The following is a 25,026-nucleotide window of genomic DNA, read 5'->3' as shown; positions in this document are numbered from 1 at the left end:
CTGAAACTGTACGTTTTTATGTTTACAGGGGTGACCCTTCAATTGTGAAACTGAATATTGCTATTACCACAGGCTACCTCATTTCTGGTAACTATACGTTGTCTATCACTTACAAAGATACATCTAAATTTTATTCTGAAGATGTGATGAGCTTCTATAAACAATATAGGTTCCAGTGTAGCTTTTAAAGCTACTGCTGTGTTCGTGAGCTGTGGTACAATGTCTGGAGGTAACCTGCTAGTGGAGGAGAGAGATGGAAATACTGCCTTATTAGGTGCTGAAGGAACACCCAGCAGTAGTGTGGCTACTACTGCATGCTTTAAGATGGTCCAGTGAACACCCTTTAATACTCGGCTCTGGCCCTCCAGACAATGCAGAAGGGGTGGGAGTTGTAACCCCAACCCCTTTTGGGATGTCTACTGCTGCTGGCAGTTTTAACGTCCTCACTCTCCCCTGTGCCCATAGAGTGCAAGCTGCAAGTTTTTAGCAATCCCAACAAAGCTGGGGGAAACAGCTGCATACTTACTCCTCTCCCCATTGTCCCTGTCTTCCTATACATTTTTAAAGCCAGAGTCTGATCCTATGTGAAAGAGGTTGAAAATATCTTGAATAATTTTATCTGATGTGGCTGTCATCCTTACATACAGTTGTGCTCTTTCACTCAATTATTTGTTCTTAAATAATCTGACATAGGTTGTCATTATCTTTTGTGATCACTGGTGGACTATGACTAAATGAAACCAACAAATCAAAGAGCTAATGTTTTTAGCATTAGGGGTCCCTGCCCTGCTAATATCTGCTGCTCCACCATTCCCATAGTGGACCTAGTCATATTCTGGCAGTGTCCTCAAGCTCCTTTCTCTCTGGGTTTCTTGATACAATTACTGTGGGCTCATGAGTCCTCTTCCAGACCAAGACCTGTAACTGGGGGGTACCTGGATCTACTCTTGCTCACAGTGTACCTCCTATGGCCAGGCAGCTCCCTTCACGTAGGAAATATAAAGATTTATGAACATTTTTTTGAAGAGCTAAAGTATTTTAACCAGTGATTAGGCCTAATTTTTCCTTTCACATTTAATGTCCATCTGAAGTGCAGGTTGATGGGGGGGGGGGGAGGGAATACAGAAGTCTTGAGCTTAAAATGCTCTATTCAAAGACAATTCAGATTTTTTTTTTCTTTTTGTGGGTTGAGTTGGACACCATTTGTCATTCAAAATCTATGCATAGCTCAGATAACCAAAAAGGGTTTTTCCTTTTCGATTGCTGTAATATTGAAAGCTTTAAAGAGAACTATTATAGTCCTTAGGTAGCTTACGTTGTAGTAATGGGTTTTTTTCCCTTACAGATTTGTTTCTTATTACTTACTACTGGAAGGCAATTGGTGATAAATTTTTTGTAATTCATCACTTGGCAGCTCTGTATGCCTACTACTTTGTACTGGTGAGTGCCATATTTTCCAATATCCTAACAACCAGACAAGATTGGGAATAGTGACTAAGGGTGAATATCACTGCTCTGAATTTAGGCTGTTTGGTGTTTCAACAGTGTTGCCCCAAGAAACTCCAGTTTTTATATTTCTACATACAGGCAAGGGTAGGTATGTCTACGCTGCAGCTGGGAGTGTGCTTCCTAGCCTGGCTGGATATACATGCGCTAGCTATACTTGAGCTAGCATATTAAAAATAGCAGTATGTCAATGGTGGCTTAGACTAGGCACCCAAGTACAAACCTGCCTGACCCCTCTTCTCATGGGTATGGACTTGTGTTGCTAGCCCGTGCTGCTGTGGCCACACAGCTATTTTTAGGACACTAGTTTGAGCAGAGCTAGTTTGAGAGAGTTTGTCTATCCACACTGGGAAATACACTCCCAGCAGCTGCATAGGCGTTCCTAAACACGCATAGGCACGCTTACTTTAAGACCTTAAATCCCACAGCATAATCATCTGAGATCCTAAAATCCATTAATTAGACTTTCACTGGTGGCTTCTGCATTCATGTCCAGAACTTTATTATACCTCTAACATCTCTTCATCTCTAACAGTAAGTCAAACAGCATGGATTTAGCTAAACTGTGAAACTGGGAAGTAATAAGTGCCTCTAAAACTCCAAAGCTGGTGGACTCTAATACTGGGTTCAATAGCTCAAGGAGGTTGATCCCAATTTGGCTTCTGAAACAGGGTTTATTATGTAAGTTGTTTAAAAGTCAGTAGACTAATATTAGAGCTGTATTGAGCTATGTAATGGTAGCATACATTTGTTCTTGGTGGTGGTTTTTTCTATCCATATTTGCAATTTCAGTAAATTGGGTTACAATGACTCATCCTATAAAGTATTTCTCAGTGTTATTTTTTGGCCACCAGATAAAGCTTTGAGTTAGTTGACCCAGTATGTGTTTTTGAACTGTACATTTTTCTTTCACAGATTAAATTACTGTATATGCTGTTAAAACTCTTTTTACAAAGTTAAGACTGACTTGATTTCTAATGCAAGATACTTTCTCTACCAGTTTATTGCTTGTCAGTACAAAAATATGCTCTGTGTTAAAGGGCTGTAGCTTAAGGAGAACATTTCAATGTCTTACCCTCCCACTCCCAAAACTCAAACGTCTTCAGTTTAAAACGTGACTCTGAGTCAGCAAAACACGGAACTTTAAACTTATGGGTAGTTGCTTTGATGTGCTTAAGTATCTTGCTGAATCAGGATCTTAATACAATCAGGTTTTTTTAGAATTCTTTTAAATCTTAAAACTTTCCATGAATGTCAGCAATTAAGACGACTTTTCAAAAAGCTTTTTTCTACATATGACATAGTTTGGAATTATTCAGACTTTATTTTGGAATGAGCTAATGACTTTTGTTAATTGTGTGGTGTTTACAAATTATTGCAATAAATTTTTATGCAGTACTACATAAGGGCTGTGGGGGAGCTAACTTGAGCTATCAACTGATATCTAATACATAAGTTTATTTCCTGTTCCTTGGTGGGGGAAAGGTCTTTAATGTCTTTAGTTTAAACATACAGTGTATATAATATATTTTAAGGATATAGTTGCAGCAAGAGTATATGGCTGCTTACATCAACAAAAGCTGCAAAATTCAGAGTAAATGCTGAAAATTTGCACTTAACCAGCACTATTTATCTAGGTATTACAGCACATATTGCCTGTAAAAACCTACTATTCAAAAGCCTTGTAACTTTTATTTCATCTTTCAGCTTGACAATGATTAAATCTCAGGAAAATATCAGCTTGCTGTCTGATCTAACACCTCCTCCCTTTGTAGGAGTTTTGACCCTGACTTCAATGGGATTGGGACCAAGTCCATAGCTGGTCACGCAGAATGTACTACTCATCACTTGCATGCACAAGAGAGGTTTGACTCTGCCAGAAATTATCACTGGCAGAGCACTTACCCTCAAAGTGCTTTTATAAATAACAAATTCTCACAACACCTTTTTGTCAAGGTAAATTCTAATGGTTTTGTTTAATATGAACGACGATACTTACATATTTACAATTCTCCTACCAAATAATAAGTTTAACTATAAAGCTCGCAGTTTGTGTTTAGCATCTGCCTGCTCATTAACACTTTTTTGGGGGAGGTCATAAACTTCCTACTGGAGAATAGCAGTAAAATAACTTTTACTGAGATTCATTTTGAATAGCTCTGGAGATATAGATTTATAAATATATAACTCTTTTAAAACAGCAACTGGGATTTTTTAAACTTTTTTTTTTTTAAAGTTCAACTTTAGAGTATACTGAATGTAGTATTTTAAAAAAATATTTTATGTAGCCATCTAATCTATCCCAATACAGTCAGCAAAATGCTATACAGGTGCCCAGGTGAAGTTTTACATAAAAAAGGAAACGATTATTTGTATGAAATGTCAGTATGAATGCTGAAACTTCCTTACTATTGTTTGTTTCAAAGAGACCTTTTAACATTTTAATTTAGGACTTGTAATAACTTCAATCTCCTTTTTTCATATTGTACTGATTATTTTTAAGTTTCTAAACTGTTTGCTAGTGTGTACCAGCATTGTCCTTTTGTATACCTTCTTATGAAAGACTCTAATTTTATGTCAAGAATATATTGTAATTTGATAAAATGAATGAAAGAAACATCAATGCTCTTGTATTTCATACTTACCTCTTTTGTGATCTACAGATGAAGCGCTACACAAGAGTTAAGTATCATTTCCCCCATTTTACAGATGGGGAAACTGAGGCACAGAGCAGCAAAGTGACTTGCTCAAAGTCACCCCCTAGGCCAGTGGCAGATCCAGAAGTAGAACCCAAGTCTCCAGAGTTAGTCTAGTGCTCTATCCACTAGGCATCACCGCCCATCATAAAGTTTGAAACAAATATCTGTTTAAAATGAAGTACTTCTACACACTTTCGAAGAAATCCACATAACATACAATGATGCATGCACATTTTAATCTTCCAAATCATGACTAACAGTGAGTTTCATTTTATCATAGGCTTATTGCTGCCTAAAAGTGTAGACAATAGTTATATTGAGGATAGGGTGGGAGATTGCAGCTGCACTTCATTGTTGTTGCTGTGTACTGTTCTCTCCATGTTTATTTACTGATACCTAAATACTAGGTATAAAACTGGTGTCAGTTAATACTTTAAGTTGTACATTTGTAACTGGACATCTGACTTTAATCATCCTCAGAAGTACTAAATTTTTTTTTAAATTAATGGCAGGTTTAATATAAAATATTTGACTTTTCAATGATCACTGCTGTTCGGGGTTTGGTTGTTCTGTGTGTGTATGTGGGGGGGGTAATCTGACTTCCTAGCAATAGCAGTGGAGCCATTCTTCTAATGTCTTCGGATCTTCTGTCTCAAAAGGATGGCCACATTTTTTACCTGATCCAGACTTGTTGCATCTAGTCGACCTTGAAATTACAGAGCAGGTGCAACAAGTTATTTTGAAACCTAGGAATTAAGATACAAGAGGGGATGGATATATATGGCAATTCTTGATGGAGAATTGCCAGTATATGGCTTCTGCAGATCCTACTACTTTGAAGTCCTTACCCAATGTTCTGAATTTGGTGAAAGGAATGAAAAATTGTTGTTTTTTGCACTAGACATTTTAGGTCTATGAGGGGGCATGAATAGAGTTTCAGTGGTCGTTGCTTTCTAGATGGTTTGGGGGCTGCTAGTTCCCAGGCACACTTCCCCAGTAGTGTGACTTTGGAATGGAAAGGTGCTCCAACTACACTCGCAAATGAGTAGCCTCTGTCCCCTGACACTCCAAAGACACTAGAAGGAGAGACTGAAAGGGGGGCAGGGAAAGACTAAACAAAAGAGGAACAAACAACTGGAAAGTGCAAAAGAAGGAACCAGAAAAGGGATTAAGTGCAGTCTCTATTTTGATTGTGATTGTGATATGATTTGGGAATCATTGGTTTAATGAGATGAATTAAAATTCTTAATTTTGTTAAACTAGATATTTGATACAAATTATTTAGGTGACACACACAGCGGTAGGAAACTACTTAAAATAAATCACTCTGACCAAAAGTAGATTACAACTTTTAGCTGTAGCTTGCTGCACATAGGAAGAAGACAAAACAGCCAAAAGCTATTGCATGTTTTCCACTTTCATTGTATTTGCAATGCATTTCCACAAGTCCGTGATCTCTAAGTGTAGTGTATTAATATCCAGTGTTTTTTCTTTTTTACTGTGTAAAAAATCCAATTATGATAAAAGGGATTTAAAACTACTTGTCCCAATTTACTTTTTTCATATTTTAGCCCAACAGCACTTTTCATTGTTAATGGAACTCTGCCCTATTTTGGCAGACTTCTGAAATGAATCCTACTTTAATTTATGTTGGTGTCTCTTTAATATCTGACACTCAGTCACTTTATGTTAATATTTAACGTTGGTGGTACAGTGCTTTGAAGATGTAAATTGTTAAGTATTTATTAAAGAGACACTGTCAACTTTTTGACAAAGCTAATTTTAAATGTTCCAGATTTTGGTACGGAATCCTTTAAAATGTCCCTGAAAATATTTTAATTTTTTTTAAAATGCAGTGTAGACACTTTTTCTTCTTTCCTATTGATAAGGGTGCCTTCAGCAAGGGGAAAAAATGACTTTATTGGGTGAACAGTGGTATTGACTATACACAAAATGCTGTTTGAATACACAAACTAAATTGAAGGGAAATAGAAAAACTAACTGATTTCAGTTAATCTTATGTATTTTAACTATAGTGGGTAGGATTTTCTAAGTGCACAGATGACCATTTCCATTGGAAGTCTTGTGGTGTTCCTAAATCACTTAGGCACATTTGAAAATCCCATAAGTAAAAATTTTTCAGACCAATGACTCCTCCCCCCACAAGCTAATGGTGTTCCTTGCAAGTAAATATGGAGAGAGCAACTAGTATACAGTAATACAAATATATCAGCAAGCTTTCACTTGTTACCTTCTTCCTGTAAACATCAGGGGGAGGCTATATGTAAATAAAAGCTGAGGTTGTCTTTTTTTTATATAAAATTACAGTTTGACAAACTAATACTCTTAATGCCCCACCCTGATGTACACAGTCCTAGCAGGAGGTGGGGAAGGAGAGGTGGATGCAAGAACACACCCATGGTGGGAATGGGGGTGGGGGAGAGACCACAGGCTTCCCATTGACAGGGGCATGGGCTAGCCAGTTGGTACTCATAGTGCCTCTTTCACCCACACTTATTTAGACTGACTCCCCCCACCCAGGGTTTTCAAAAGCCTCTTGTTCCAGCTAGTTGCCCTGCGCTCACCCCTCTTAGTTGTAGCATAACAGCTTTGTTTTTAGGATGCTGCAAGTCTGACTTAACTACCTGCATCAGGAAGAAATTTTTCGCCTTGGACCTAATTGGCAAAAGTGTGGGTTTTTCCCCCCCTTCCTCACAGCATCATGGAAGCACAGTTAGGTTATAAGAATTAAGTCTTCCTTTCCTAATATTAAATTTGTTAAATGTTTTAGCTTTTTGCAACTTGCAGCCAGTGTCCAGTACAGATAAGGCTACAAGGGACCAGTTCCCAGAGGTAAATGAGATCCTGGATTTCACTGGTGGCCCATTTACCTATGGGGAAAAAGGGGAGACAAGAAGTCTTGATGCACTGAAATCCTCTCTTGGTAACTTTTACACCTTCTATAGACATGGGGTGGGGGAGGGAGAAGGGGAAGGGGCAGGGGCTGTTAAAGAAGATTCAGAAACAAACTATCCTCAGTTATTGGTTTTATGGCAGGAATCCTGTAACCCTGTACTAGACCCCATTAAATGTCTGATATGCCATCCCCCATTCTCACATACAGTGCTTTCCCCTGTGTTAAATAAAGGTGCTTACTGCCACTTGAAATCATTCAGTGTGCCTGTTGTTAGTTCATCTGCATGTCCAAATCTTTGGTTTGGATTTAGTCTCAGGATTCCTATTACCTGGATCAGAGAAGATGACTATTTCTAGCTGAAGATAATAGATATATCAGTAGAATCATGGAACTCCTGAGACCAGATTAGAGAAATTCAACATTATCCCTCCCAGGGCCAGTCAAAGAATGCCAAATATTTACTGTCTTCCTTTAGTTGCAATGACAATAAAACAAGTCCCAGAGATTTAAGAGGTAAATAATAGGATCTCTGACATTGATCTTGGAATTTAAAAAAAAAAAGTCATTGTCATCACTGAATCGAGGTTTAAATTCTGCCCTCAGATATATGCATAAAATTACCATTGACTTCAGTGGAAGTTGTGCACATATATCTTGTGGCAGAATTTGATCCTTAAAATGTAAGAGCACGGGATGTACAATTTTTCAGTTTTTTATACATGCTGAGCACACTAATAAACTATAGCAATACAGTGGTCGTCATTAAGAAGTCAATATTTGCCAGCCGTTATTACCTCTTTCCAAGTATAGGGGAAAAACCGTGGCACCTGACCTACTGCTGTATGGCAAGTGTTGGTGAATGCTACCTTTTTAATGGGTTCCAGTGTAGAATTCAGCCTCACAAACTGCTTCTCCCACAAACATTTAATTGCCGCTCTTAGGAGCGTCTGATGCTGCCAAAAAAGTAATAGAGATGAAGAATATATCTTTACTCCTCTGTAGACAGAAAGAACCAGGGCAGATAAGTGGAAGATTTGGTTATAAGTGGAAACCTCAATCCAAAGTTATTCTGGGTAATTTGACAGTTTACAAAATGCTCAGTTTAATTGTGCAGCTGTGCTTTGGTGCCTTTCTGCCAGCTGCAGATTGCCAGAGAACAGCAAGATTCTAGCCACATGCCCTTCCTCCAACCTATCCCCTTTGCTGGGGCCTCTAACAAGATTAGAGTAGAGCTTGCATAGTCTGTTCTACACCATCTACAGATTTCCCCTGAGCTGAGAGAATCCAGCTGGCTAGTTATGCAGGCTTTCCAGCTCTTTTGCAGTGATGGAGCAGTGAAGAAGAGTTGGAACAGAACCAAGAATCTGACCTTCAGGCTCTGTTTTGGCTAACTTACTTAAACGAGTACTCCTTTTCTCTGAGTTTAAAGTATGGTTCTGCTGGATTTATTTAAAACATGAGAAATTCAAAATGTTCTTGAATCATTTTAGATCATCACTGTAAAATAGATCCATTTTAATTTATCATAACTTACCACTATTTTTATGTTGATTAGGGAGTGCCATCATTTATTAGCCAACTTTTGGCATTTGTTTAATGTTCCACAAATAACTAAAGTATTTTGAATACTTGGTCAATGATTTGGAGTCACAAGACACATTGCATATTTCCCTGCTTTCTTAATTTATCATTTTTTAAAAAAATCAAAGGGCAGCAGTATTAGATGTTAAACAGTTTACTTTAAAGTTTTTTATAAAGAGGATTATGAAATTTATTACATTTACTTGACACTTTCAATTTTGGTAAAGTATTTGAGATCCTATACAATTTTACAAATGCTGGGAAAATTTAACAGAATGGAAATGGTCAATGTGTTCTTCAGATTTAAATTTCTGACTAGAGTTTACATCCCTGATTCTTCTTTTTAATATTTATCTTGCTATGTAGGATGAAGGAATGTTGGCATATTTTGGTAACTTCCGTCTGCTTGCAGAGTTCTCTACTCCTTTTGTGAATCAGCGGTAGGTGGTTGTTAATTATTTTACTTTAACTTGTGTCTTGTTAGATAACTGAATTTAACTGTAAAATAACTAATAGAAATTTGATTCACTTTCTGTAGTCACACTTGAACATAGCTAGATTTATAAGCTGAAAAAAGCTTGCTTGCTATGAAAATTTCAGGCTATTGTACTTCTAGAACTGTTCCAGTGCATTCCAGAGGAGTTCCTCCTTATTGTAAATAGCATTCTGTATGCAACATGAAGTTGGCATAAATGTATTGAACAAAAGAGTATGCATAAGTGTATAAATTAGATGGGTATAAATAGGTTATTAGATAAAAAAGAACCTCACCTGCCCAGTCCTGTAATAGACTCATAACCTCTGGCTGAGTTTCTGAAGTCCTCAAATCATGATTTAAAGACTTCAGGTTACAGAGAATCCACCATTTACACTAGTTTAAACCTGGAAGTGACCAGAGCCCTGTGCTGCAGAGGAAGGGGGAGGGGGGGAAAAAACCACCCTCACAGTCTCTGACAATCTGACCCCAGAGCAAGACCCACCAGCCAAACACCTGGGAAAGAATTCTCTATAGTAACTCAGAGCCCTCCCCATCAGTGGCTATTGGAGATATTTGCTTCAAGCAGTCGCACATCAGCTACATGCCATTTTAGGTAGTCTCATACCATCCCTTCCATAAACTTAGCAAGTTCAGTCTTGAAGCCAGTTAGGTTTTTTGCCCCCACGGCTCCACTTGGAAGGCTGTTCCAGAACTTCACCCCTCTGATATTTAGAAACCTTCATCATTGTTCTAGATTACTTGCGGTCAATATTTTATAATACTGCTCTGGTTTCAGTCCACCGTCCTGAGGTTGTGTAGTAATTTTTTGTTAGAAGGTGGTCGCGGTGCAATGAAGTTTGAGTATAGTAGAGTATAGTATACTACATAGTCTCTAGTAGCTCTATGAGAAGGTGCCATGTTGGGGTCTGTCTCAAACACTGGGTTGGCAAGCTCAGCTTTTCAGTTAGAGCGAAGGAGTGAGATTATAATGATCCATAAAGGTTACTTTTTATTTGTTCAGAAACTGCAAGGTGGTGGTTCTTGCTTTAATCTATCAATATTACTTCGGTATTGAGGAGTCCGTAGGAAAAAGATCCAGTTGTGGCCTTATCAAGGTTATATAAAAAGGTATTCTTGCCTCTCTGGGATGAAATCCTACCCCCCATTGCAGTCAATGGGTAAACTCCCATTAACTTCAATAGGGCCTGGATTTCACCCAGATTTTTTCAGTGGTATCTGTACCAGTCCTTTCTTTTTTTTTTTTTTTTTTTAAGATTGTGATATGAAGCATCACAACATATCATATCATTAAAGATACACAATTTACTTTAAATGTTTGTTTAAAAGTTCCTTGACTGAGGCCAAGTGTCCTCAAATACCCAGAATTATTATCTTAGCAGACAAACAGGAATCTCTGCAGAAGATGGTGATAGTCTATTACATTAAGGGATTTATTGTCCCATAAATTTATATATATAACTTTAATTAAATTTGAGAAGAACCAGACCTCTGAGACAGTAACTAATGTAAATTGTTCATAAAGATTAGTTTATATTATGTCTTTTTGTTGTTTGTACTCTGCTATAGTATTAACAAAAATAACACCAAGCTGCAGTTATAATATACAATTGCATTTTAATCTCCGAATTCCATTGATTTATATAAAACAACTCAATTATCATAAAATATCAGGGTCGGAAGGGACCTCTGGAGGTCATCTAGTCCAACCCCCTGCTCAAAGCAGGACCTAATCCCCAACTAAATCATCACAGCCAGGGCTCTGTCAAGCCTGACCTTAAACCTCTAAGGAAGGAGATTCTACCACCTCCCTAGGTAACCCATTCCAGTACTTCACTACCCTCCTAGTGAAAATGTTTTTCCTAATATCCAACCTAAACCTCCCCCACTGCATCTTGAGACCATTACTCCTTGTTCTATCATCTGGTACCACTGAGAACAGTCTAGATCCGTCCTCTTTGGAACCCCCTTTCATGTAGTTGAAAGCAGCTATCAAATCCCCCCTCATTTTTTTTTCCTCTTCTGCAGACTGACTAATCCCAGTTCCCTCAGCCTCTCCTCATAAATCATGTGCTCCAGCCCCCTAATCACTTTTGTTGCCCTCCGCTTGACTCTTTTTGTAGTGTGGGGCCCAAAACTGAACACAGTACTCCAGATGAGGCCTCACCAATGCCGAATAGAAGGGAATGATCATGTCCCTCAGTCTGCTGGCAATGCTCCTACTTATACAGCCCCAAATGCCATTTGACTTCTTGGCAACAAGGGCACACTGTTGACTCATATCCAGCTTCTTGTCCACTGTCACCCCTAGGTCCTTTTCTACAGAACTGCTGACTAGCCATTCGGTCCCTAGTCTGTAGCGGTGCATTGGATTCTTCCGTCCTAAGTGCAGGACTCTGCATTTGTCCTTGTTGAACCTCATCAGATTTCTTTTGGCCCAATCCTCTAATTTGTCTAGGTCCCTCTGTGTCCTATCCCTACCCTCCAGCGTATCTACCACTTCTCCCAGTTTAGTGTCCTCTGCAAACTTGCTGAGGGTGTAATCCGCGCCATCCTCCAGATCATTAATGAAGATATTGAACAAAACCGGCCCCAGGGCTGACCCTTGGAGCACTCTGATACTGGCTGCCAACTAGACATGGAGCCATTGATCACTACCTGTTGAGCCTGACAATCTAGACAACTTTCTATCCACCTTATAGTCCATTCATCCAGCCCATACTTCTCTAACTTGCTGGCAAGAATACTGTGGGAGACCGTATCAAAAGCTTTGCTAAAGTCAAGCAATAACACATCCACTGTTTTCCCCTCATCCACAGAGCCAGTTTTCTCATCATAGAAGGCAATTAGGTTAGTCAGGCATGACTTGCTCTTGGTGAATCCATGCTGACTGCTCCTGATCACTTTCATCTCCTCAAAGTGCTTCAAAATTGATTCCTTGAGGACCTGCTCCATGATTTTTCCAGGGACTGAGGTGAGGCTGACTGGCCTGTAGTTCCCCAGATCCTCCTCCCTTTCCTTTTTTAAAGATGGGCACTACATTAGCCTGTTTCCAGTTATCTAGGACCTCCCCCAATTGCCATAAGTGTTCAGAGATAATGGCCAATGTCTTTGCAACCACATCTGCCAGCTCCATTAGCACATGGGGCCCTATGCACTGCATCCAAGGGGACTTGTGCTTGTCCAGCTTTTCTAAATAGTCCTGAACCACTTCTTTCTCCACAGAGGGCTAGTCACTTCCTCCCCATACTGTGCTGCCAGTGCAGTAGACTGGGAACTGACCTTGTTCGTGAAGACAAAGGCGAAAAAAAACATTGAGTACATTAGCTTTTTCTACATCCTCTGTCACTAGGTTGCCTCCCCCATTCAGTAAGGGTCCCACGCTTTCCCTGACCACCACCTTGTTGCTAATATAACTGTAGAAACCCTTCTTGTTACTCTTAACATCCATTGCTAACTGCAACTCCAGGTGTGATTTGGCCTTCCTGATTTCACTCCTTCATGCCTAAGCAATATTTTTGGATAAATGACCAAGGAGGAGTATAATCTTCCACTTCCTGTAAGCTTCTTTTTTGTGTTTAAGATCAGCAAGGATTTCACTGTTAAGCCAAGCTGGTCGCCTGCCATATTTACTATTCTTTCTACACATTGGGATGGTTTGTTCCTGCAACCACAATAAGGATTCTTTAAAATACAGCCAGCTCTCCTGGATTCCTTTTCCCCTCATGTTGTTCTCCCAGGGGATCCTGCCCATCAGTACCCTGACGGAGTCAAAGTCTGCTTTCTGAAGTTCAGAGTCCGTTTTCTGCAGCTCTCCTTTCTTCCCTGTGTCAGGATCCTGAACTCTACCATCTCGTGGTCACTGACTCCCAGGTTCCCATCCACTTTTGCTTCCCCTACTAATTCTTCCTGGTTTGTGAGCAACAGGTCAAGAAGAGCTCTGCCCCTAGTTGCTTCCTCCAGCACTTACACCAGGAAATTGTCCCCTACAATTTCCAAAAACTTCCTGGATTGTCTGTGCACTACTGTATTGCTCTCCCAGCAGATACCGGGGTGATTGAAGTCCATGAGAACCAGGGCCTTTGATCTAGTAACTTCTGTTAAAATTGCCTAAAGAAAGCCTCGTCCACCTCATCCCCCTGGTCTGGTGGTCTATAGCAGATTCCCACCACGACATCCCCCTTGCTGCTCACACTTCTCAACTTAATCCAGAGATTCTCAGGTTTTTCTGCAGTTTCATACTGCAGCTCGGAGCGGTCATACTGCTCTCTTACTTACAATGCAACTACCCCATCTTTTCTGCGCTGCCTGTCCTTCCTGAACAGTTTGTATCCATCCATGACAGTACTCCAGTCATGTGAGTTATCCCACCAAGTCTCTGTTGTTCCAATCACATCATAATTCTTTGACTGTGCCAGGACTTATCACTCATGATTTGGCTTAAATTCTCACCAGACGGTATAAAAATACAGGTCAACTTAGTTCAATTTAGGATTCTTTGTAACATATGAAAAATCTCATCTCACCATTTTAAACTATTTGTACCTCACTATATCCTTATTTTAATTTTAAAAGAACATAAGAAATTTGTTTTGTTTAGCTTGTCAGAAAGTGCCAGAGTTGAATGTAGGGATAATACAACCCTAAAGGAAAACTGTAACAATCTTGTAGCCCAATTAATAGTAGCATGTAATGTTATGAAATAACATACTTGGCAAGTGAAATATTTTCACCCTCTTATTTACAATAATTTCTTCTAAAAACTGTAGTCTAAAGACAAAATTTAGAACAATAAAACCATAGAAGAAAAAGCAGACCATTGTTCTGGATTTTAGTGTAAGTCTTGCCTCTCCTCTCCATCTTGCAATTAGAAAAATATTGGTATAATATACCTCTTGAATTTATATTTTGAGAAAGTAATTTTATGACTCAAATGAAACTGTTTCTGGAGAGCTGTAAATATGAATACTACCGAAAAGAGTTTGTTCAGTATTCCTAAAGACTAACTTAATGCAAAAAAAGTATAGTACAGGACACTAAAGTCTTGCTCTATAAGAGCAGATTTCTGTTCTTTGAAAGATGTATGCTTTTTTTTTACCCAGCTGACAGAACCTACACTATCTGGAATAGCTGAGCTGTAGAATTGAATTGTCTGCCTAAAATTTAAAGGTTTAAACCACAGTCCAGCAGAGCACTACTCTGCTCACTTCACAAAAACCACTATCACAATTTCCTTTCTTGTTGGCATAAAGACAAAGATCTAAATGGACCTAGAGACTGAACCTCCCTCTTCCCTAGAGACTGTCACTCTTCTCAGCATTAAGCACATAAGTAGAATAGTGAGGGCAGTATGAACTGCCCTGACGCTGTCTGTGCTATATCTGTTCTATAGTGAGGAGTCTCCAGCGCTGTCTAATAATCCAGCACTTTCACAAGCATTAAATTCACTTTTTAAAAAATTACAAAGGAATTGCACAATTGTCATAACAGTAAATAGAGGTTTTACTTTTTCTTAAATTATTACCTTGCATCTCCTTTCTGTTCTTCTACTGTTTTCTGATTTGGGCTTGTCCATATAAAAGGCAAGTTTAATTTTAGCATGGATTTAGTCGGTGATAGGCAAAACATAAATTGTCATTCTGACTTTGGTTGTGAGCAGTTGTGCTATTACCATTTTTTCATTTATTGTTTAAAAAGCATTTATAAATGAATATGCTGGCACAGCACAGTACCTAATCAGCATCTTGATGCATATCTAAGAAAATATTTGACTTTGGACATTATAGATCCCTAGTAATTATAATCAGTCATATCACAAGTATCTGTCAATATGGCTATGACCCCTAGTAATAAATTTGTAACAGGCTATACGACTAGTTTTACAAAGTGGAAGTTCTAACAATCATTACATCTGTTGCTTAATGGTCAATAGTTTTAGCTGGTTATGCCTTCACAGGTTCAGCAGTTAAGCTGTTTTCTATGGTTTGGTCCTCTCTGTCCTTTCTCTGACCTGTCACAGCTGTACAAATCTTCAGTGCAGTGATTTTATTGTGTGAGTGAAGGGGAAAGAGAGGAACATACAATAATATAAATACTTTCTTAAGAACCCAACCCACAGGTTCTACTTGCCAGGCAATAGGCTATATGTAATAGTTACACCTCTCTAGTAGGGCATCAAAATATAGAAAACCTATTCAAAATTACTCCGCCACACTGACACTTTTCATACAGCTAAGCATTAATATAATAATGGAATTCAACTTGTAATGTTTAGAGCTGAGGTTTTGGCTTAGAGATCAGTCTGGTCCCAAGGATCTTACTAGGACAGTAGCAAGGCACCAATCACAAAAGCCCAAATCCAGCAAATGTGAAATAACAGATGGGGGTCCTACTCACAACACCAATTCCAAACTTCTTTCTTGCCCTATAATTAGGGCCCTACCAAATTCATGGCCGTGAAAAATGCGTCCCGGACCGTGCAATCTGCTCATTTTTGTGTACTTTTATCCTATACTATACAGATTTCACAGGGGAGACCAGCGTTTCTCAAATTGGGGGGTCCTGATCCAAAAGGGGGTGCAGGGTGGTCGCAAGGTTATTGTAGGGGGGGGTTGTAGTATTGCCACCCTTACTTCTGCGGGGCTGCCTTCAGACCTGGGTGGCTGGAGAGTAGAGGCCACTGGCCGAGGACCCAGCTCTGAAGGCAGCCGCACAGAAGTAAGGGTGGCAATACCATAGCATGCCATCCTTACTTCTATGCTGCTACTGGCGGCAGTGCTGCCTTCAGAGCTGGGATCCGAGCCAGCAGTCGCTGCTCTCCGGCTGACCAGCTCTGAAGGCATCGCAGCCACCAGCAGCAGCGCAGTAGTAAGGGTGGCAATACTGTGACACCCCCCCCACCCCCCTACAATAACCTTGAGACCCCCGCTCTAAAGCCCCCTTTTAGGTCAGGACCCCTACAGTTACGACATTGTGAAATTTCGGATTTAAATATCTGAAATAAAAATTGTAAAATTTCATTAAAATCCCATGACCGTGAAATTGACCAAAATGGACCATGAATTTGGTAGGGGCCTTAATCTATAATTCTGAGGAAGTTTGGAGCTAAATTTCTCAGCTTAGTTTCACTTCTTAAAAAAAAAAAAAAAAGTGCAAATTAAAATGTTCAAAGAACAAAAAATTATTTCACAGTAGTCATTTTAAAGTTAATTTACAAAACAAATTATCCATGCTCTACAGCAGTGGTTTTCAGCCGGTGGTCCGCAGACCCCTAGGGGTCCACAGATTGTCTAAGATTTCCAAAGCCTCTATTTGAACTTTGTTAGGGGTCCACAAATGAAAAAAGGTTGAAAACCACTCCTCTACACTACAGTAATAGCAACTAACATGTATACTTATTACATATTAGTTTACAATTCAAATTAGGAGATTATTGTACATGCTGTTCCTTAAAATATTGTTATGAAACTTTTTAATGTAGTAATGGAGATTACACGATGCTTTGCACCAAGACAATTAACTGGCCTAAAGAGCTTTTAGATGAAGCCACAATACAAGGCAGCATTTTAGGATTGGGAGGGCTTGAGGATAAATTGAATAGTGACTGTTCATAAGAAGGGATTTGAAAAATCTGAAACTTGTTTGGTTTTGTGAACACTTCTCTCTTGCAGGTGGTTCTTTGAAGTGCTGGGGTACCCCAGGTCTTCAAAAGCCAACATCATCAATGGGGTGCTGATGACGGTCGTGTTCTTCATGGTGAGGATTGTAGTCATGCCTGTTTATTATGCCAACGTCATTTCTGTGTTTGGAACAGAGGCTTTCCACAGAGTAGGAATTGCAGCCCAAAGCGCCTGGATTATCTCTAGTGTTGTCTTGGATGTGATGAACTTGATGTGGATGGTCAAAATTACAAAGGGATGCTACAAAGTTATTTGTCTCACTAGACAAGAAGAAGTCAAAATGTGTAAGAATGGAAAATCTGACTAGAAATCATATATGTAAAACTGAACTTCTCTATAAAGATCATTTGGGTTCATTGAAACAATACACACTTTTGCCATAAAATGCTCCTTTAAGGAAACAAGGTATTGCCTCTTTATTGATCTTAACCTTTCCCTTGCCACACTGCCTGCATGTCCAGGGTCACTTCATTTAAAGACAATCCCACTCTATGGAATGGGAAACAATGGCATATGACATACTGTATATATAGGTTCATACAAATGAGTCTAGCTTGTGTTCTAAGCACTTAATTGACAAATGAACTTAAAAAGGAACAGACTGATTAGTTGGTGGTCTTCTATCAGTATGTTCCTAAAATGTTTTCACTCAGGTTTCTCAATGTGTTGTGTGTGGCTTTTTTTTTTTTTTTTTTTTTTTTTTTTAAAAGCCTGTGAATGTTAAGATCTTTTGTTGTAAGTTATGCAGATATGGCAAGTTTCCTGCCATGTTTCTGTGGTTTCTCTTATTAGTATTTGGTGTTAACAATCAAGATTTCATCCTTGACAACTTTTTTTTTATTTTTTTGCAACAAAGGCTAAGAATTTAGCTTTGATGCTATGAATATTTTACTGACTTTGTTGCCTTATGCATGGACACAATCTTTTGGGGATTTATGAATACGTTATACCAGTATCTGTAAAACTGTTTATCTTTTAAAAAAATCTTTTATGTGGAGGGACGGCTGTGCTAATGTCCTTCTAGTAGTATTACTGTTAAATCTGATCAGAATTCTGATCCAAAGTTACCATGATAAACAGTGTGTGGAAACAAACTCCTTTTTACTACAGTGCTCTCACTGTGAAGGCGGCGGCTGCTGCTGCTACTACTACTTTTGAAAAGTATTGCAACTCTGCTTCTAAATGTATTATTATTATTATTATTTTAACCAAGAGACTTCTAGGGTGTAAACAACTTAAGTATAGGAGACTAAATACTTTTGTATATGTGGCTATGTCACAGTAACCCTCTCCCCTCCAGAACTGCCACCTTAGTATGAAAATGCTCATATTGTGTTCAAATGCTCATAAATATGTATTTGTCATTGTTTCCTTGTTGTGCATATGCCTGGAAATTTGAGGTGCTCGCCAAAGAAATCCCATCTTATAAGCAAGAAGACTTATCAGTGGCCCCAACAGAGAATAGTTTCTGTTATTCTCTTCAAAACTGTTGAGAAGATTTATAGAGTGGGTCACAGAAGCAGCTAACATTGGTAGGGACAACATTCTGTTTTTGGATCCACATAGTCCTTGTCAGATATTCTGCTTTCTCTTCAATTCTAGAACTTCCAGTGATGTCCATGGGAGATGGGGGAAATTTGAGAATGTGGGAAGATCAGAATATGGAAGAGATGCCAACCTGAGAGAATTTTGTTTTCTCTCATATAACTGTTGTGGAGGGGCTAGATGTTTTGTGGTGGTTTTTGTTTGTTGGAACAATGCTTTCTTCACTTGATTTGTCATCACTTGTAGTTTGTGATACCATCTGCTAGTATGTGCTGCTGAAACTGCATTTTCACTCACTAGTGTGGTGCTATTACGTAAAAACATTGTAGCAAACTATTCAAGCAACTTCTTTTGTTAACATTTATCAAATTCTTGTCTTGTTGGGATATGTGTTTTTGTGTGTGTGTGTGTGTGTGTGCTGTTCTCTTCTTTCCTCTAAACAAATGCAGGTGTCTGGCTATTAGTTAGTGTAGGCTAGAAGGGAGAGCTGTAAAACAAACACACACTTTCCAGGAACTAGCTGTCCCTTTATGATTTACTGAGGGCTTGTCTACACTTACAGCTTCACTGTAGCACTTAGTGAAGACACTGCCTACACTGATGAAACAGCTTCTCCTGTTGGCATAGGTACTCAACCTTCCCAGGAGGCAGTAGCTATATCAATAGGAGAAGCCCTCCTGTTGACATAGCACTGTCGACACTGGAGGCTAGGTCGGTATAACTACATCGCTCAGGGTGTGGATTTTCCACACCCCTGAGTGCCGCAGTAATACTGACATAAGTTTGTAGTGTAAATCAGGGTTGTGTCTCCCTAGGTCACCAAGAAGACTCCACAAACTGCTAGCAAAGGTCTTTTGCGTTGTCTTGCCGTATAGCCAAGGCAGTTGTGGCTAAAGCAGTTCAGCTCTTCTCTTTGAAGAGTATAATAGATCGTTATATGGGTTGATATAATACTCACTTTTACAGGCATAGTTACATTATTTAACAGTAATTTTTTTTCAGCATTATCTTTATTTTTCAATGGGTGGGAGGCAAAGATTGCTAATGCATTCAGTTCCTTACACTATATTCTTGGCAGTCCCGTTGCTTTATTATGTAGATGAGTTGTTCAGTCCTAGAAAGCATAGTAACTGAAGTGTGTGTTTTATTTTCTTGAATTAGCACATTGTTTTTTGTCTTTGGTACCAATAAATTCATATTATCAGTCAATTGCCCTCCATTACATTTTTTATTAAAACAAAGGAAAACCTTTTTATCAACATATAGATTCAGATACTTTTAAAAATAGTGATTTAATTCAATATGTACACCAAGGCAGTTCTAATGTATTAGTGTTCAAGATGATAACTAGTGAAAGAGAGGGTTTTTTTGGTAATCTGATTAATAACTAAGTTTGCACATTTGTAATAACTTTTATGTTTACATTTTGGTTTTCTCTTAGCCAGTTTCAAAATCAGTAATTGAGTAGACTCAAGCACTTTGGATAAAACACACCTTGAACATAGAAGTATGGTGTTTACTAATTCTGAAAATACAGTAGGATGAAACATTTTTCATAAGGAAAATGATTTTACAGGAAGTAAGGACTTCATGACAACTGCATTGGAAGTCTATCCTTTTTTAAGCGTTCATCTTTAATGGCATTTGAATCCTACATACAGTAAATTAAATTCCTAATTTCCAATGTAGAGTCTTCACTAAAGCTATAAACTTTAAAATAGTCTATTCCCTTGTATTCTCCATTATACATAAATCTTGGATAGTGACTAAGACTCAGGTTTATCATAAAAGTATGAAAGATTATATTAAAACTAGATTGGACAAAGTCCTAGAAAATACAGCATGGGGAACAATCTATAGTGGAAGAGGAATGGGCTAGATGACCTACTAATCCATTTGGTCTGAATAGCTTTTATCCTCTAGGATTCAATTGCATTGTAAAAGAAGATCAGCAAATATATCCAACCATATTTGCTATGTCCATTTGGTTTGAATTAAGTTCTGATTTATTTTATTTGGTGTTACAAGGCTATACTATAACCACACAGCAGTTGTGTGCTAGAATAATTTTTAAATGGTCATGATTGCCAATGTATTGGGCAAGGACAGAAATATACAGATTGCACATATGTGATGGACAGAATACACCTATCCTTTATTTTTAGGGCTCCTTCACAGGCCACTAAGATTATATATGATGCAGCATATTATATAATACTGAAACCAGCTGCTGTTTTTGTTCCTCTACTAGACTCAGTTTAGTTACATTTCTCTATCTGAAGTATCAATCTAAAACTGATTAAACTGATTAAAACAGATTAAATTGTCTCCTTTATTCAAAATAGAATTGTTGCTAGAATTTCTGATCACAAGCATCTGTCTTGTAAAGGACTTATGATTAATATCTAATACACATATGCACCTTAGTCTTGCAAAATTCTATAGGTCTGTGGTGAGCAGCATGGAGTTTTTTGTGTTTTTTTTTTTTTTTCCCCTGGGCAGGAGGAGGAGGAGTTGCAGGGTTTTTTTGGTGGGTGTATGTCTGGGGTGGCAGATCTGAAGGGGTGTGTGCAGACATTCATTTGGGACTAGATTTTTCTCCTTAGAATTTTGCCATCCTAGGAAGTAAAAAGAAGTCAGTGATTCCCTCTTTGAGCTGAGAGGTAGTAACCTGAACAGCCCATTGCAAAGCACAGCTTATTGTTTGCCTTTTCCCCTGCCATCTTTGCATTCAGCGAGCTCTACTGGCTGATGTGTTAAGAGAATACCACGGCACTTCCCCTTATTACATACGTGGCACTCAGTGCTGTAGAAGAGACAACACTGAGGGTATGTCTACAGTGCAATGTAAGCCTGGGCTCAGACTCAGGCTTGAGCGCTAACCCCCCTTCTGTCTACACACAAAGCTAAGGCCAGTAAGCCCCTGGATCCAGAATTTAGGATCCAGCAAGAGGAGTTCATCCAAACACAAGCCCCACTAGTCCACAGTGCATCATTATGTAGTGTGGATGTAGCTTGGGCCTGGGTCCCCCAGACTCATGTCCTGATAGTCTGCCAATTCTATCACACAGTCCCATGGGCCAATGTTCCTTGTTCTTTCTATCTCAAGACTAACCAGCTGACTCCCAGGAAATGGAAGCCTCCCCTTGTTCAAGTATAGCTGCTCAGTGTTTAACATTGTATTCTGAATGCTGAGCTGCAGACAACAGAATGAACCATCTCCTGTGCTAGCTATGGCCACCGATAAGAAGTCCATTGACAAACACATTGTTCCCTGATGACAGGACCACAGTCAGATATTGGTTAATCTCTGGTGTGAGGCAAGCAACAAGTTTCTCTTCACTACAAAATTGCAGATGAACTGGCAGTGTGCAGGATTCACCGGACTGGTGACCAGTGCTGCATCTGGATTAGGCAGCTCAAGACTATTGGAAAGCCAGGGTTGAAAACCACACCTTTTGGGAACTCCCCAACATCCTGCCTCTTTAATGAGGAGTTTGACTGGGTGTTGGCTACTGCATCAAGCACGGAACCAACAGCAGTTCGATAGCCTGGTCAGCTGGGATGGTGACCTTCTGACCCCTGAACTACTCCTATACTAGAGGGGAACCAGCAGGCACCAGATCAAGCTAGTGAAGTGACTCTGGTGCTCACACTGGTTTCCAAAGAGGTTCCACCACCAGAGCAGCTGCAGCACATGCTGGGTCCATACTCCAAGGAGCTGTTTGATTTTCCCCCCCCCACTCCCAGGGAGGAGCCTGCTGCAGAACTAGTAGAAACTGCAGAAACAGAAGAGACATAAGTAGCCCCAGAGCCTGGTACATTTCTGGATCCATGTTTCTTGCTCTTAATATAGGAATGGGAGAAACTTCAGATTTATGATCCAATGCAAAATGTATTACAAGTAGGGTTGTCAATTTAATCGCCGTTAACTCACACGATTAACTCAAAAAAAATTAATCGCAGTTAATTGCACTGTTAAACAATAGAATACCAATTAAAATATATTAAATATTTTTGGAGGTTTTTCTACATTTTCAAATATATTGATCTATATTACAATACAGAATACAAAGTGTACAGTGCCCACTTTATATATTTTTGATTACAAATGTTTGCACTGTAAAAATGATAAACAAAAGAAATAGTATTTTTCAGTTCACCACATAGTAGTACTGTAGTGCAACCTCTTTATCGTGAAAGTCTAATTTACAAATGTAGATTTTTTTTTTGTTACATAACTGCACTCAAAAACAAAACAATAGAAAACTTTAGAGCCTAAAAGTCCACTCAGTCCTACTTCTTGTTCAGCCAATCGCTAAGACAAACAAGCTAGTTTCCATTTATGGGAGATACTGCTGCTGATTCTTATTTACCATGTCACCTGAAAATGAGAACAGGCGTTCGCATGGCACTTGTGTAGTTGGTGTTGCAAGGTATTTATGTACCAGATATACTAAATGTTTGCATGTCCCTTCATGCTTCCATGCTGATGATGCTCGTTTTTTAAAAAAAGTGTTAATTTAATTTGTGACTGATCACCTTGGGGGAGAACTGAATGTCTCCTGTTCTGTTTTACCCACATTCTGCCATATATTTCATGTTATAACAGTGTTGGATGATGACCCAGCACATATTTGTTTTAAGAACTTTCACTGCAGATTTGACAAAATGCAAAGAAGGTACCAATGTGAGATTTTTAAAGATAACTACAGCTCTTGACCCAAGGTTTAAGAATCTGAAGTGCCATCTAAAATCTGAGAGGGATGAGGTGTGGAGCATGCTTTCAGAAGTCTTAGACGAGCAACACTCAGATGTGAAAACTATAGAACCCGACCATCAAAAAAGAAAATCAACCTACTGCTGTTGGCATCTGACTCAGTTGATGAAAATGAACATGCGTCGCTGCACACTGCTTTGGATAGTTATCAAGCAGAACCCATCATCTGCATGCATGCATGTCCTCTGGAATAGTGGTTGAAGATGAAGGGACATATGAATCTTTAGCGTATCTGGCATGTAAATATCTTGCGACGCCGACTACAACAGTGCCATGTGAACACCTGTTCTCACTTTCAGGTGACATTGTCTCCTGCAAATTGTAACCAAACTTGAATAACAGTGGGGACAGTTACTCCATTTATGACAATGTCATTTGGTGGGAATAGTGTACTGGCCTGTCCATGAAGGTAGACTCACTATTGGCCAAAAACCCTGGCATCATCAACCTTCCAGCACAGCCCACATTGGCATCCATAAAACAGCCTCTGTAGTCCATAAGGGACTACGTAACTATGGAGTAGTACCCTTTGCAGTTTATGTATTTGTGCTCCTTGAGGCCAAACTATGGACAAACAATTCCCATCAGTGGCCCTGGTGTAGTTTAGAAACCCCAGTCCCTCAAAAGTAGCAATTACTTCATGGATATTGTTTCTTTATACCAACCACCTTTAGGTAAATCACATGCCTGATTGCTACAGGTCCATTGCTAGCCAGTTTGGCATTGGAAAGTCAACTTTGGGTAATCTGTGATAGTTTCCAGATGGTTATAGCAACCCACTTTGTGACTGGCAATGCAACCCTCAAGTGTGTGTTGTGACACTGAAAGGTTGGGGCAAGCTGCTCACATAGCTCCAGAAATGTAGCTTTCTTCATGCGAAAGTTCTGGAGTCACAGCAGGTCATCCCAGGTTGCATGACAACGATTGCACCAGTCTGTGCTTGTGGCCCTAGTCCAAAAGTGCCAGTCTACATAGGGAGCGTCATGAGCAGCACCAGCCAGTTCAAGTCTGTATCCTCCTCCTTCCTCTAATAGGTGCTTTCGATAGGTCAGAAAACGCAATTTAAATATTCACCACTGTCTCATGGATGCTCTACCCGTTTCCCGAAACGGGAGTGAAAGCCCAATCAAAACAAATTTTTCAAATGGTGATTCTCATCTTGGTGGCTCTGCTTGTTGGGAGTGTGCAGACCCAAAAGATGGCTCAGCAGGATGTTTTGGCGGGCTGCAACAGCTTCCCGTAACGTGTGGGTTGGACATTTTCCCACAGTGAACCACGAACAAAGGGCTAGAGCATCTACAGTTGAGGAGGGTGCTACAAAGCCTGGGATAGGGTAGTCTGATTTGGGCCTGTGTAATGCAGTGTAAATGCCTGAGCACAGGTGTGGTACCCAGGCTGCAGAAATTCTCCATCTGGGGTCCATGCTCAGCGTGCACGCTCAGGCTCACAACATTGAGCCTGGGCTTACATTTCAGTATAGACATACCCAAAGATGGTCCCTGAGGAGCTTTTCCTGCACACATTTTCACAATCAATATGTAGAGTCTTGATATAGAAGACTTAAATATTTGCTTTATTTTTCTGTCTACAATTTGCCTTGTTCCCTACCATCTTTTCTATATTTCCTAGAAAAAAACAAATTGGCTAAATCCATTTGCAGTAGAACACTATCTTCATAATGTAAGAAATATGAACACATTTTGTGATCTTCCATTTTTGACAATCATTGTCTTGTATATCAAAAGATTGCTATGGCATCAGATGTCTTGGTCCTAGCCTCATCTCCATTCGTTAATGTAGATTAATGGAGTTAGTCATGTATA

The 25,026-nt window shown here is 39.3% G+C and overlaps 1 protein-coding gene across 4 annotated transcripts in view; it reads left to right on the top strand.

Annotated features, from left to right (window-relative positions):
- Positions 1-22,462, top strand: part of TLCD4 (TLC domain containing 4) — a 53,563-nt gene extending 31,101 nt beyond the window's left edge. For 3 of the 4 annotated variants that reach the window (XM_043521481.1, XM_037906968.2, XM_043521482.1), the window contains 4 exons: positions 29-87; positions 1,346-1,440; positions 9,070-9,143; positions 16,870-22,462. In XM_043521481.1, coding sequence (XP_043377416.1) covers positions 29-87; positions 1,346-1,440; positions 9,070-9,143; positions 16,870-17,185 — 544 coding nt within the window. In that variant the 3' untranslated portion in view covers positions 17,186-22,462. The remainder of the gene's footprint in view (positions 1-28; positions 88-1,345; positions 1,441-9,069; positions 9,144-16,869) is intronic. The other variant, XM_043521483.1, reaches the window with a different exon arrangement.
- Positions 22,463-25,026: the final 2,564 nt, after the last annotated feature.

Source organism: Chelonia mydas, chromosome 8 (assembly GCF_015237465.2).
Source record: "Chelonia mydas isolate rCheMyd1 chromosome 8, rCheMyd1.pri.v2, whole genome shotgun sequence".
NCBI classification, from domain to species: domain Eukaryota; kingdom Metazoa; phylum Chordata; order Testudines; family Cheloniidae; genus Chelonia; species Chelonia mydas.
The sequence above is the reverse complement of the archived record's forward strand: the minus strand, read 5'-3'. Positions and strand labels throughout refer to the sequence as shown.